We start from the raw sequence: 15851 nt of genomic DNA on the forward strand, positions 1-15851 counted from the left end.
TGCTGCAACAGGAGAGACGCAGCAACCCAACACTGGCAACGTTTTTTGGTTCATTTATTCCCTTCTTCCCACTCACGTGAGTAGGGGGATGAAATCCTGGAGTGTTGCTTGTCAAAATTCAGTGTTTCCGTGGTGGTTTTCTCTCTGCCATGTTGCTTTAACGGTGCACCGGGGGTGATCCAAGTTCCTCAAGGCATTCTTAGCCTGACAGATACTTTGCAAGAGAAGGGCAGTGGTGTCTCACCGCCATTTGAAATATGCTCAGAAGATGAGGGCTGGTGAATGTAGCAAGGACATCAGCTGCAGGGAAAGATACAGATGAAAGGACAGAAATAGATTAAAAAAATAGGAAAAAATACAGAGTGAAGGGCAAAACGTACATACCTGGGATCTTTATGTTCAGCTAACAACAGCTGTCTTGGTGAGGAAGAGTCCTTTCTTCTCTGCCACTTTCAGCCTTAACTTGCTTGGTTGGTTGTCAGAGGTCCCTGGTAATGGTTTACTCCGTTCTAGTAAGACTTAGTCTGCGTAAAGCAAAGCAAACTTGCAAACATCATGGATATTTCTAAGCCACTGCAGTTGCCAGAAGTTCCGTGTTTGGATTCACCAACGTACACCACAAACTCAGGCAGTATTTCAAAGTGGGTCTTTATTTTTTGAACTACCACAAAAGTAGAAGGAAAGTAGCGCAGCAGTTAAAAACGCATTAGCTCAACAGATCTGTCTTGTACTATTTGTTACTTCTGATTTTTTAAAATGTCTTCTAAACTGAGAGAAGAAAGCTTCTGTCCCCCTAAGGTGGGTAGAACCAGCTTTTCTTAAGCTGAGGCCCCAGTACACTTTTTAAAGTACAATCACCTGAGAAAGATGGACACAGGAGCCCACTTACAGGGATTAGAAATGCATACTCCTTCTTTACTATCAGATCATACTTAGCAAAACACGACAACAACAGCATTCTACCTCTAACAATACAGTGAAGAAACAGCCTTTTTCCCAGCTGTTATCAAGCCATATAGTGTAATCTCTTATTTCCAATGTCTTTTTCCCAGCAAGCTCTGACTGGCCTCTATAGGGTCTGCCAGTTTGCATGAAAGAACATTCACTTTCAGTCTGGTTCTCCAACTAGGCGGCGAAGTAACCTGTAAAAATAATTAAGGGTCTTTGTTTTGACTGCTGTAAAAGCAGCACTTTGAAATATATTATTTTTAAATATTACACAACATGTTTAATTGACAGATTTGGTTATACATATTTTACATTATTTTATACATGGGTATGCACATTTTATGCTTTATACCTGTCACCACGGAAGTAAAACACACTCATTTTTTCCTAGAAACAGAGGTGGGGGGGGGGAACTGGGAGAGTAAGAACAGTTTTGCTAAGAAGGGCAAGTTTAAAAAAGGGAGTCAGTTTAGAGTTGTCCTAGAACAGGCAGCTCTACGAAAAATGAATGCGGCCCAGTATACAACATGCAATTAAAAAAAGTCAAGAATATTGCAAGTAATAGCAGTCTTCCAACAATTGCTCCAGGTGTGTGAATCTAATATTGTTGTTGCATTAAGGAGAACTGCAGATTTTAGACACACCTAATCACATTATTGCCAAAAATACAGGTGACTTAGAAATATGCTTAGGTAACCCTATACACATATGTTGACCAGGTATTATTCTTGCAAAGTGAAGTGTTGACTTTATTCATTATAGACCCACAGCCTTAGAAGTCAGTGAGTAAATTATGTGTAGGTGCTTTGGCAATATCAGTGCCTTCATCGGTATGGGCTCAGGGCAGTTTGTGTCTTCCACAGTTTGCCTGAGAGAGGCCTGTGTGTCTGATCCTGCAGGTACATCCCCTAACGCTGAAATTATGACAAAGACCGTTTACCTGCAATATTCAGAACACGTACAAAAACTAATCCTTGTTTTAAAAAGTTCGGTGGCACTGACATGGGATTTTTCAGTACTAAATACACTAGTGAATGGAAAACAGCCACTGTTTTAAATTAACATTGGATACTAACTTTAAAGTAAATCTTGCTTCGTTCCAAAAGAAGTTGCCATTTCAATGCAGTCCTCTTGTTTTCCGATAGTCTGAGGAACTCATGGACCTGTTAATAACAGGACAGAACGGAACACTTCTTCAGCATATAGTTACAATGACATCTCCACAACAAAATGATGATGAAAAGACTATTCTGTGCATTTTTTTATACATTTTCATAGAATCATAGAATCACAGAATGGTTTGAGTTGGAAGGGACCTCAAAGATGATCTAGTTCCAACTCCCCTGCCATGGGCAGGGACACCCTCCACTACACCAGGTTGCTCAAAGCCTCATCCAACCTGGCCTGGAACACTGCCAGGGATGGGGCAGCCACAGCTTCTCTGGGCAACCGGCTCTAAGCTGTATTTTCCCTCTTTTAAAATATAGTGTTTGGTGTAATATATGTACCGAGACAGTCAGATTAATCAGAATAAATTGTGAGGTGTTTGAGAATCAAAATTAGGGAATTCCAGCCGTGTTCTCAGAAAAGCAAGTTAATTCTCAGAAATAGAAGTTAAAGCAGTATTCTGAATAGGGTATTCACTCTTACATTTAACACATTTCTTCTGATTAGCAGCTACTGACTTCTAAATCCGACTTGTTAAAAAGCCAAGAGAGTGTGTGTGCGCGTGTATCCGTATCCGTACACAATTTTTTTAACCAGTGTACACACATTTGCACACATGTATGAAGAACATTTGCGTATATTTGTAATTCCCATCAGGCTCCACAGCTGAGATCAAATAACAACAACCTCATTCGTTTCTACTCACTGTGCAGCCTAACGTGTCCTCAGCTACGCAGTCAGACAGGTAACAAGAACGAAGAGTGCCCGTGTGATCTGTCAGATCAACGAGCGTGTCAAAGCTTGCAAAAGTTGACTTGGAATCTGAGGAGATGTCACGGCAGAAAGTGCATGTGTTTGACGTTTCATTCACCACCAAATAGCATATTGAACTGAAACATAAGGAAATGGTTGATGCATATATGCAATTCCTCCTTGTTGGAAACTCTTTTCTAGAATGAGATTTCAAAAAAAAAAATATTCATCTTTTAAACTCTTAAGTCTGTCTGAGACAAAACAGCCTCTTTCTTCACTTCTCTAGGACCAGAAAGAGCAGGTCCCTCATAAAGCCAGCTCCTCTTCCTTGCTACTTCTGGAAGCCTACACAACAGAAATTCACATGGCATCCTCCAGAGGAGTTTTATTTCTCATCCATAACTGGACCAAAATATTATTCCATCTAACTTGGGTCAGGGGAATAAGGATAAGCACTTTTTAATACAAATTTGAACCAGGCAGTTGCTTACCATCTGTTGCGAATCACTTTAGATGTATTATCATCAATGTCCAGCGTGGAAATGTAGCCATAAATAATACCATAGGCTGGTTCAAGTTTCCTGTCACTCTGGAAAGCTTTTTCTTTCAGCTTTTCCACGGTATAAACATCAACTATAGTCTCCACTAGAAGTTTAAAAGACACGTTAAGTGTGTCTGAGAAAGAAGCAGCAGAAGAGCAAAACCAAAAAAGGGTCTTAAGGTAATAAAAAGGAGAGGATTTGGTCTAAAGCTCCAGAAAAGCCTCCCACACCTTCCTTTTGAAGCAGGCTTATCATTTGGGGAAAAAAAAAAAAACCAAACAAACAGAAGGGGAGTGAAATGAGGAAAATATCTAATATTTAATCTTTGTATGCCCCAAAATGAGTTTTTGGCAAAAACTTTCCCTCTCTCCGTTTTGAATGTATTCAAGGCAGAAAGAGCACACCAGACAGGCTGCAAGTTGGCGTAGTCACCAACCCTGCAGGTAGAGAACGGAGGTTGTAAGGGACAGTGCAGTGACAACAGGCCACATTAAGTGTTCAGCCAACCTTAGTTCTGTCTCCGTGAACACACAGAGCAAGAACTTGATGTTTTGACTGCACTGTCCAGCTACGTCGTGTAGTTAAACACAAATCAAAGCGTTTGGATCCATCCTTACGGTTAATGGATTCTTTTGACTGCTCCTCCATTTTGTCTTGCAAAGCTCCTGATTGTGCACTCTCTTTTATGAAGCTGAGGAGAACATTTGCTTCTGCTGTTTCTTGAAAATGTATTTTTAAAAGTTATTAATATACGTAGCATGTTGGAAGTAACGGCATAATTACATTTTACAACACTTTATTCTAGTAGCACCAACAAGTTGGCTCTTGGAATTAGCTGAGAGATGCTTTTCTTTTTTTTTTACTTTAGCTGTTAGTCCTACGTGGAATATATGAAGAAAGCTGCTTAGATTAAATAAATAAATAAAATTTTTAAAAAAGAGGGAAAAGGGTGGAAGTCAAAAGCGTTGGTCGCTACGTAACAGACAAGAAGCAGGGAGCTTTCTGAGGGAAGAAGACAGAAGAAATCTGACCTCCGATAGATTCCTTCATGCATTCTGCTCTATAACAATTACTAACACCAAAGCAAGACTTCAACAGCTCTTACCTGGGTTAGTTGTAATGATGGTTTTTGATATCACAGTTGCAGTCATACAGTTCCTAAATTTGTCAAAATTTATTCTCACGTCTGATGCAAATATTACTGTGCACAAAAAACAACCCTGTTAGTGTAGCGTTAAGTATCACATTAAGAACGACAGTAAAAACATAAAAACCAGACTATTATACCTGTTTCTCGTGGGATCCAACTCTGTGCAAGCTGGATAGACTCATTATCCCAACTAAATTAAAAAAAGATAATGTAAGAAAACATTTTTGAAAGAGCACTCAAACTGTTTAGTACTGATCTACTAAATAATATAGTTATAATTGGTCAAAGGGGACACAACTCCTTTGTTACATGCACATGGAAATGAAACGCCATGAATATCCACAGGCATCTAGTTTGCAGCCAGCCAGGATGCTTTATGTACAGTCTGACACAGTCCCTATTTTATCCCATGCCAAACAGGATTAAATAAAGGGCTATTGGACTGTTCAAAATGATTCAGTGCGGAATATACCTGGAAAAATACTGTGTGTATTTCAGAGCTTTGGCAGAAGTAATTTCTAACTAAAGCAGCTCACAGTTAAATTACTGTTTATCAGCTGAGCCTTTTCTGTGGGAACAAGGTGATTGCTCACATCACTAGGCCAGATGTTCAGCCAGCTTTCCAGCGCTGGAATCTGTGTAACTCTGGGTGATGAGACTAGAGCAAGGTCAGTGGTATCCCTCAAAAATGGTAATTTGGTGGTTAGGTCCCTTGATTCAATCTCATTCAGTTCCTTGTAAGTTTGGATGGCAAGAATACCGCCGAAGCACAGTTTTGCTCTTAATCCATAGGAAAAGATTTCAGATATTTACTTTTCATCCGTCATTGCTCAGCCACCTCTTCACTGACGGCCTCTGAAATACCTTCACCACAGTGCTGTTGCTCAAGGATTTCCTGAATCCTTGCCTCTACCTACGGCTCCATGGAAGTGCAAAAGGCAGTTCAGAGTAACTGCAGGAACACCATCGAGTCCCTGCTCTGAACACTCCTGAAGAATCAGCTCCGAGTCGCTACGTACCGGCACTGAAACAAGAGCACCAGAGCTGCTGCTCCAAATTAACACGGGTGGCAGCTCAGAAAACTTCACAGCAGAGATGCTTATCAGTGCTCACGTGTAAGACATTGACTGTGTTCAACGTTACACGGAATGATAACACAGTTTCTAACTCAGGCACAGTGTGGTGCTATCCTGCTCCTTCTATCCAGGGAACAAAGGTCATTCCAACCAACAGACAGCAAACCCAGCGCAAACGAGCACCCACATGCCCTTGCACGCAGATAGGCCACGAGTTTATTGCACTGACCGTGGGCAAAATGCAAAAGTTCCTGTGTAAATAAATCACCGTTTACATGCATAAACGGTAGGGGCGTAGTCGTGTCTGTAAATCGGGTGCAGTTTGAAAATGTGGCCAAAATGGTATGAAAATGTTTCTGCACTATTTTAAACATTTTGAAATTATTTCAACCTATTTCCATTCCACTTGTTAGTTCTGCTTGGCTTTAAGAATGAAGCATGCTTCTCTTCTCCCCCGTCCCTCCCCCAGTTTGTGGAAGAAATGTACTGCTTTGCAGCTGGTTTGAAATGCCATTTTCTGAATTAGTTCAAATTTCCACATTAAAAAAAAGTAACTATTTGGAACTAAGCTTCATTTTGCCATTCATGATCTAGCAGTCTGTCAGCAAGTCATAAAACTAGACAATGTGTGTAAGGTCACTCCAATGAATCTCTTTTTTAAGCCCCTGTTCAGTGTACATTGCTGCCTCATCACAGTTGCCACTCAAATAACAATATATTTAAATTAAAAGACAGCGTTATAACAGCATGTTTTTACAGTTAATTTCTTTACCTACTCTTGCATAAATTTGTATATTTTAGTTAATTAAAAAACATTTTACCATACTAGTGGAAAAGACATCTCTGTTTCATCAAACAGCTTTACTTCACATCTCTGACCTTTTCTTTTGTCTGAAGTCATAAAATACTTCGGCTCTCCAACCTTTTAGAAGAAAGAGAAGCAGTCACTTTTCCTCAACTGAGTGTTTAGGAGAATAAAAGTGATAAACTAGAAAACAGAAGAGTTAAAAAGGGGCGGGGGGGAAACTCCTATAGATCACTAAAAAAAAACCCAAACCCAACCCCAGGTACACCACTAACAGTTTAACAACAGCAATTTTACTTAAAGGGACCCCTTTTATTTTATAAAAACCTGTGGTTTAAAAATTTCAAGTTATCTACTACTTGCACATGCACCATTTCAAAAAGACAACTGACGCAGGACACTTCTGTTCCCTTAATTTCCCTCCTAATGATGTTGATTAAAATCTTATCAAACATAGATTTGTATAGTTATTGTAACTCACCTGTAAGTGACCACCGACCTAAAGAAACAAACAAAACCAGTGGTTCCCGTCCACTATGAGTCCCAAAATCCACGTTCACACTTAAGTCAATTAAGTTTTAAGTAGAAAAACACTACTCTGTCGTGGCTCCTTCACTTACTGACATTACAGCTGCGAGCATGTTAAGGACTCTCCCATCAAGGCTTTGTCCATTTGCGATGATGTCGCCCAGTGAATAATAGTCCTGGGGGTCCTTGACGGGCAGGTGCAGCAGAGAAAGCAGTCCGGTGTCCATTTCGTAACGTGAAGACGTTTTGACCACTGAGTGATTTTCACTGAGCAATAATTTATAGCAACTAGAGAGGATGCACAAAACAAATCACATCACTCAGCATTTCACTCACCAGTGTGTTAACAGTGTAAAATGTTAATTCAGTTCACATAAGGAAAAAACTGCTGGCTTATTCCTTTATCGTTTTCCCTAAAGGTACAGAAAAGTTGGAATTAATTTGTTCTAAATTTATTTTTTTTTTAAATCATATACTTTTTTCTTATGGAAGACTTATTACTGTGTACTTTCTACTTATTTAGAATTAAAAAGCCACCATGAATTGTACAATACATATTTGTAAGTCCTTCAGCACTTATCAATCACTAAAAATAAAATAAATTCTGAAATGTCTGTAATCCAGGTAATTGAGAGGTTTTGGGATCATGACAGAATAAGACTGCTATAGTCAAACTGGATTTGGTAAGGTGCTTTCAAAAGTAATAGCCCAGTGACCTCAGTAATATTTATCGTGCATGGCTAGCCGGTGGAAATAAGATATATTCAACATATTCTGGATAAACACTTTACAAATCCTTATGAAATCTACAGATTTAGAGAGGAGCTCTTTTCCTTGGTGAAGTTTCCACCTGACATTTGCTTTTTTACTTCTTTCTGCTTAGCCAGGAAGTGAGTGTAACTGCTACAGCTATACATTTGCTACAAAGCACAGAGATGATCACCAAGAAAAAACATAGAACTTCTAACTTGCCAATTTAATGTGCGTATATGCAATATTCTTACAATTGCCATATGATTAAAAATATTAGAGTAGGACCAATTAGGAAAGAAACAGGTATATTAGTCTACCTAACATCTACATCTTACGTAGCAAAGATAAGTTAAACAGATCTAAATTACAACCTGCAATATTAGTTTCATATACTGGTTCCAACTGTTCAGATTTTAGGGAATACACTGAAAGACAACGTATATACATGCACGATACAAAAGGAATGGCAGTGCCTTGCCAAGTAAGTGACAAATGCCCCTACAGTGTATTAAAACACCTTCCAGATGAACATGTTGTGTGAAGGGATTTTAAAAGGCTACGCTGTCTGTGAAACAGTTCTGTCTGATAAAACGCTTGGGCAAAAGCACATCCATTTCAGATAATTTGAGCAGACTTTACTCAGAGAATGAAATTTACTCTGTTTCGTTGCAAAGAGCGTTATTACTTCGAGACAAAGCTCCAAAGACCATATACTGAGAAATACATTCTCTTTTGAGATTCTTGGACCATACACAGAGAGGAAGACACAGCTACACAAGATGACTAATCCCAAATACTTCTACCAATTGCATGCTGCTGCAATTGGCTGGCGACTAAAGCAAGAATTAACTTGGTTCTTTCTAGAAAGAACTACCAGTCTATGCTTTAAACTTACCTAGGAGTTACAGGGTTGAATTTTTCTTCCCTTTCTGCTTCCTTTGTCTGAACTAAAGGATTTTCAATGATAACTAAAATAAAACATTGATAAGTAATGTTAGAAAATGGAATATAGATATGTGTAAAGCAAGATGGCTTTTAAAAATGGTTGTTTTCAAGGTTCATATGGAAAGGAAAAGATACGTGCAGTAATTACTGCTAAATATTTTCATACTGAAAACCACATCTGTCCAGAGAGCTCACGTTATGGCCAAAGTCCCACAGGAGTCCTCAAGACATTTCATGGAAACCAAAGGACACCAAGTTCTTGTATATTCTTCATAGTCACGAGTTCTATCCGAACACTCTGATCTATCAACCGGGGGCAGCAAAGTCTTTCTGTTAACGGCTTAAAAGCGCAGACCGTAAATAAAGACAAGATTTTGGTTGTGTTTTTGTGAACAATCATAGTCAGATCTGTAACTAAACGAAGACAAATGAAAACACCAAACTGCTTGACAGAGTTTATCTTTTGTAATTTATAAGAACTGAGTAGAATGTAAGAATTTAGAATGATTAACTATAGGTAAGTGCCGGGTGGCTGCGTTCAGGGATTTGTACCAGATCTTTTTGTTGACATACTTACTGGGTTTGAATTTAAATCCTCGAAATCTTATTCCTTTCCTCTTTATACTTAGCATAACTGAACAATTTGTTTCCAATTAGACTGTTTTCTGAGTCCTCAGAGAAAACTATAGCAAACCCACAAATACATAACACTGATTTACTGGAAAAAAACCCACGCACATTCAAACAGCAACTTGTTAAGAATGAACTCCGGCTTACCACAGTCACCAACTCTAAAGCTTTCGGAAAGTGCTCTCACGTATTCTTCTCTGCCCCAAGAATTTACGTTTATGAAGTGAGCCGGTGAATCACGAACAGTAAAACTGAAGGTGTATCTTTCAGAGCCAACGTCTGCAAAAATAAAGAGCACTATTACAATTCGTTAGCACAGCTTGATTCCAATCTGGAATATATGCGTGAAAACTATTGTTTCGAGGCTTTCCTAGATTTTGTTGTGGATTTACTACCCGCAACCCGGGGAGCACCACTAGAGGTCCCAGCAGGCGGTGCAACAACCACCTCGGTGCACAACTCCCGCCGCAGCTGCGCCTGCACCATCCCGTCTACATCTCGCTTAACTTTAGGCAGCACCGTACAAACTCAGAGATCTGATGCAGGAGAAAGGAAAGAACACACACACCTGAACAGGGCTGGTGCGTGAAGCAACGCCGTGAACGAGTGTCTGTGGCAGCCCGAGGGGCGTGGGTGGCAGGCAGACTGCCTCTGGGCGGCTGTGCCCCTGTACGGGACCACCACGTCCAAGGCTGCAGATCACAGATGGGATCACTGGCCAGATAACGCCAAGGGTTCAACTGAATAAAACAAAGTGTTTCCAGCTCTGTGGAAAGTTCACGGTCAAGAGAGTATCAGTCTGAAACACTACACTCCCTTTTCTCTCACAGCTAATTAACAACCATTTCCACTGATCAAAGAGCATTATGCAATGTGTTAATTGAAGTAATCAATGAAAACTGTGTAGCAATCAGCCTGGAGTGAGCACAATCTGACCGCAGTTCCGTGGAGGCCTAAACACGAACACCACATTTTCAGACTGTGTGGAATTGTTTCTGGTGACGACGATGACTTCCTCCTAAAAATCCACCACGAGAGCAGCTCAGCATGACAACAATGCCAACAGAACAGCTGGGCACTTCACTCAGAGCTGGAACAGTTCTCTAGGGTGGGAGATGCTCCCTAACAGTGCCTATATCACCCCTAAGCTGTAGATATGCTATTGCAATTTACAACTAATGCCATATTAACATGTTATTCCCGTTTTTCTTTAGGACTATGCGATGAGGCTGGTGCTACTCAGAGCAGAAATTACTTGCTTCACTCCTCAAGACATGTCCTTAATATTTCTGTTTTAAGAGAGAATGAATATGAAGGGACCAGGTCAATTCCAGCAGTATTTATGCAATAGTGGGCTCATATCGGTGCCTTCTTCAGACCCTTAAACACTTACTTCCAAGATGGAGTTTTTCCAAACAAATTCTAATGGATAAGGTTTAGCCAAACTAATGCTGCTCTTTTGTCTTAGTTCTCAAACACAATTTTTTTTTTTTTGCACATTTTTATTCTATATGTTTTACACCAAGAACTCTGGTTATCATTTAAATATTGATTTCAGCCATGTATGCCAAATTATACCACACAAGAAAATGAAGCAAGAACAGTTAAAAGGGACTGTACTTTTTCTGTCTGGAAAGCCTCTGACATCTGTTTTCCCAATAACCACACCGATCACATTCTGAAAAATAAAAAGATTATAGAATACAAGTATTAAACACAGATGCATACGATATATAAGATTTCATGGGCTTGTACACTAGTGATGATAATAAACATATTTCTGACTGGTAATCATTTTAATCTATTTACTCCACAGCACTACACAAACTAAAGACTAAAACACAAACATACAATTATATCTCAAGGAAAAGAGTGAGTAATAAAAATATTGAAAGAAACACATCTGTTTCTGTTGGTAAAGACAATGGGAGGACAAAAGCTCCCCCACAACATTCACGATTCTGGCTGTTCTGCAGCAATCTCTCCTCAGGTAGGCAGCAATGTTGTTGACTCACGCTCTCTGCACGGGTCTCAGATCTCCGTGAAAAGTCTGGACAGGATTTATTTTACAGTGAACCATCCAAGGTTTCCCTTGCTGTCAGCACCGAGATACACACACGTACACCCACAGGGAGGGCCGTTTGTCCTGCCCTCATCTCAGCAACATCAATTTCTACAGGTGCCTCTTTCTTGCCACCTGTCTCTCTGCCAACCACAAAAGGAGCTTGGGCAATGAACTTTTTTGATGATTTAAACCAAAATCAATCTTATTCTGCTTTGCTAAACTTGTATTTATTATGCAAAAGGAGTCTTGATTGTCAAACAAAACTACTGGGAGCTAACACACACAGGAAGAAAGATATATAGATAAAATATATGTATTGATAATACATAGCTGCGTGGTTTTGCGTGGTTTTTTTTTTTAAAAAAAAGGTCCTTCTCAGTGTGAGAGAAGAGTCTTGCAGTGCTAGTTTGGGATTTAAGAGGTAAGCAATGAAAGTTGGTACGGTAACGAGGACTGGAAAGAGAGACTGACATTACAATAGCACACAGGTCCTTCAAAACTGAGGAGTCCCTGGAGAGGGACTTTTTACAAGGGCGTGTAGTGACAGGACACGGGGCAATGGCTTTAAACTGACAGAGGGGAGATTTAGATTGGATATAAAGAAGAAATTTTTCACTCAGAGGGTGGTGAGGCACTGGAACAGGTCACCCAGAGAAGTTGTGGCTGCTCCATCCCTGGAAGTGTTCAAGGCCAGGTTGGATGGGGCTTTGGGCAACCTGGTGTAGTGGAGGGTGTCCCTGCCCACGGCAGGGGGGTTGGAACTGGGTGATCTTTGAGGTCCCTTCCAATCCAAACCCTTCTGTGATTCTATGATTCTAAAACATGAAACAGCTTGTCCACTTCCCACGTGCCCTTCCTTGCACCACTGCCGGCCTTTCTCAGCCGAGCAGGGAAAGCGCAGCGGGCAGTGGCAAGGGGCAGCGTGGCGATGAAGAACCCACCCAGGCTGACTTTTGCAGCTGTCCCCAAAGCAGTGCGACCTGCCCGACTTCACTGTGACAACACTGACGTGTGCCCAAAAGTGAGCTCGTTTTCCCGGTTGGCTTTGAATCGCTAGGTGGAGCAAGGTAGCTGTCTTACTGGGTGATGGACATGGGCTCGTGAGAAGGGAGTATGTGTACAACAGTAATATCCTACTTCTTCCAGACTTTCTAACAGAATACTTCCCATCTGTCCACATGCAGTGATTTAGATTAGGATTTTATTGTTCTATTTTTGGTTTTGTTTCTTAAAAAAAACCCAAACAAACCATTTCAATTAAGTCAGAGTGCCACATATCCTGTATTGCACCACCAGTCATAAGAACTGACGTTTAGGATGACTCTTCACAGCAATCAAGCTGATGTAAATCGGCAGTTTCCAAAAGATATCTCCCCTGTTCCTGCTGCGAATATGTTCATTTCTCTTGTGAGAGCACTAAGCCTGCACAGCAAACTGGCAGAAGGAAGTGATCTGGCTGGAAATATTTTTTGGGGGGGAGGAGGGGCAGGGAAGAAAGAGGGTAGAAAAACTTCCAGAGATCATTTCCTTGATCAGCTTGTTGAGCAACTACACGTTTCACTAGAAGAGGAGGAGCGAAGACGCCTGCAATGAGGAAGCAGGACGTAGGGCCTTCTTTGGCGGAGCATTGCTTAAGGCTGCTCACCCAGATCATGAGACTACAGCGTTAGTTAACACGCTGAAAGTTCCTTAGACTTCCATCTATCTCACTTTCAAAAAAATTAACTGCAAAGTAAAAAAACATAACTTTGAGTGGTGTGTGCTCAACTGTTTTAAAGTCCTAAACGCATACTGGGCGTTTTATCATGAGATGTGACTTACTTTTTTTATAAAAACACTTTCTCTACTATGAGTTGTTAATTATAGTACTCAAGATTATTTTTATTTGTAAAATAGATGCTTTTAACTGAGTTAGTGGATCTCTGTATTTGGGAGTAACTGTGAATGACAGATTAAATTAGCTTTTCTGGAGACCAGGAGTTTATAAAAAGTTGGAAATAATATACAATACCACTGCATATAAAACTCCCTCTCCTAAAATCCAAAAAATCTCGCTATTTTTCTCTTTTGGATTTTAGAGAAACTTATTCAACTCTCTAAAATCCAAAAGAGAAGAATAGTGAGTTTTACAGCACACTCTTATTCCAGTGATGACAATCCTCACTCATACCAGGACAACAGAAAAAAATCATACTCAAACATCTGTACAACTTTACCAACTACAAAGCTTTGCTGTTTGGTTAAATTTACTTTTTGGTTCATCCTTCTCTCCTGTACTCCCACCAATAAAATTCTTACCTCCTTATAAACTGACAACCCCAAAACCTGCTTTTTGTTCTAAAGAAACAGAAACAATCCTGTCTGACATGTGAGGTTTTTGTCCAGTTAAAACACCATATCATTCAGCAAGAGTTTTGTCTGAAGAGTTCGGGACTACGTTATTTAGCTCAGAGGGACGGAGCGCGCCAGCAAAGAGTGCAGGATTGGGCCTCACGTTCGTAGCTTGCAGAGAAGGGCTATTGTAGGTTACAGATGTATTGTGACTGCATAATGCTGACTCTGTACGTGTTTTTACAATTCAGCATCCATTTAAAACATTACAAAGGAGCCTCTGATACTTTCAAACCTCGAATTGTCCAGTCAATATCTATAGTTGTGGTATCCACATACTAGGGACAATAACAGCATCAATTTTCATTTTGCTGCTCTATACACAAAGAAGGTAAGGTGCTTTATATCTAACAATTATACTAATGCTATTAGTATCTAAATACACGTCAATTACATAATTTTGCAGTAATATAATACAGCCATATACTGTTTCATTTGAGAACAGAAGTACTATGTCTATGAGACTTACAGGACGAGCAAGATTTGGATGCAGATCTGAAAGCGCAACAAAGTCCCGTGTTGAACTAGAATAAGCCATTCTTTATCTGTAACTTGAGAAAACTAATTTAGATTTTTTGAACATCTAAACAAATCACTTCAAACTATTCATGGTGAGAATAACAGGTTATTTTTTAACACAAATGTTTTGACCTAAATAACGCCTATCTTCAATAAAAGACCATCTGAAGTAGACAATTCTTTATTGTTTGTATTCGGTGATATAAGTTATGCATTTTACTATGACTATTCTACCTATGCTTCTTAAATAAGGGTCTGCAATATTTATTTATTTATTCATTCAACATTAAACGACTCCATTAGAACCAGCCTCTGAAAAATATTTACCCTCCTTCTCCTGTCTGGGAAGTCCAACTGAATTTAATGAGGCAGTTCATATATAAAAGGCCATTTACATGGGAGGAAAGAAAAGCGTTGGGTTGCAAACCACCTTAATTGAGGTTTTGGACTTAATATTAAATTACTTCAAAATATGAGTTCATTCCTCCCTCAAAAGTAGAAGAGTATTCAATTTATTAAAATAAAAATTTTTAAAAATCAGTTATTTTCAGGCTGCCAACATAGCATTACTGCCCATTCCTGTGAGCTACTGCACACTCAAGTCCTCTCTATTGATGCCAAAGTCGGGCCATGGTCGCTTTGTTAGCCTGTCTGAATGCCTCTTATTATTTCATGGGTACCCTCAGAGACATTATTGATATTTAGCAAATAGCTGTCAAATTCTACTTTTTTTTTTTTGTAAAAGGAACCATCAAGTTGTCCAAATCTTAATAACCTTTAATAGGAGAGAACGGCTGACATTTTTCAGAGGACGCCTGTTCAAAGTTTATAACAAAAGTCTTGAATGGCTTTCGCAGCCTTTATACCTGGCACCTCGTGTGGGAATCGTTAACCATTTCCTTGGGCCTTAGTAGAACGATCTGTTGAACGTACTAGAAAAGGAATAGACAGTCTACACCTTAAAAAAGGTGTTTATCTGAGAACATAAAGTGTTTTTCTCTAAAAGAGCGTTTCAAACTAGTCTCACAGAAGGACATCCCAAATCTGCCTTACAAAAACTACTCAACAGTGGAGCCCTCAAACCTATTCCCACGCCGTTATTTGGAAGAATTCAAATTCGCTTATGTTGGAAACTCACCTCAACTACCCCTCGAAGGCAGGTTAATGATCTTGCCTCAGAAGAAGTTAAATATTGTTAAATGGCATATCTCACACCACAGCTGAAAGAAAACAGCGCTGGGAGCACCTGTGTCAAAGGAAAATCCGAGGGGCGATTTAGGATTTAAAGCGCCCTGACAGGGGAGGCTGCAGCACACAATGGCGCCTCTCAGTCGCCCTCAGAGGCAGTGGCCGCGCTCCCGGGGACAGCTGAGTAACTCGCTCTCCAAACCACCCGGGATCAGCCCTTCTGCTGGGAGAAAGGACAAGGTGGAAAACACAATAAATAGCAGCATGAAACCTTTGGCACCGCTACCCCGTCCCAAGCTGGCGGATGGCACCTTGCACCCCCAGAGCTGGGCTCTACACTGCAAATTTTTCCTCACATGGACCCTTCATCATCCTCATTCCATTCCCTGCC

General features: G+C 40.1%; 1 protein-coding gene across 1 annotated transcript; it reads right to left on the reverse strand.

The window, feature by feature from the left end:
* Positions 1–1028: 1028 nt before the first annotated feature.
* On the reverse strand, positions 1029–14291 carry MEIOB (meiosis specific with OB-fold). The gene is made up of 13 exons (XM_009977194.2): positions 14223–14291; positions 10918–10975; positions 9445–9576; positions 8618–8690; positions 7062–7257; positions 6458–6558; positions 4698–4750; positions 4516–4611; positions 4028–4129; positions 3360–3513; positions 2822–3005; positions 2025–2111; positions 1029–1142 (listed from the first exon to the last, which is right to left on the reverse strand). Exons 1-13 carry the CDS (start codon positions 14289–14291, stop codon positions 1029–1031), a joined length of 1419 nt encoding a protein of 472 aa, XP_009975496.2.
* Positions 14292–15851: the final 1560 nt, after the last annotated feature.

The sequence above is a fragment of the Tauraco erythrolophus genome, chromosome 17 (genome assembly GCF_009769465.1).
Source record: "Tauraco erythrolophus isolate bTauEry1 chromosome 17, bTauEry1.pri, whole genome shotgun sequence".
NCBI classification, from domain to species: domain Eukaryota; kingdom Metazoa; phylum Chordata; class Aves; order Musophagiformes; family Musophagidae; genus Tauraco; species Tauraco erythrolophus.

Excerpts from the sequence above, each read along its gene's own strand:
- MEIOB (XM_009977194.2), bottom strand. The coding sequence starts at position 14,291 with ATGGCTTATTCTAGTTCAACACGGGACTTTGTTGCGCTTTCAGATCTG. Across the intron at positions 4,612-4,697 it reads TTGGATCCCACGAGAAACAG|TAATATTTGCATCAGACGTG; the intron begins GTATAATAGTCT and ends TTTTGTGCACAG. Across the intron at positions 4,130-4,515 it reads CATCATTACAACTAACCCAG|AAACAGCAGAAGCAAATGTT; the intron begins GTAAGAGCTGTT and ends TACATTTTCAAG.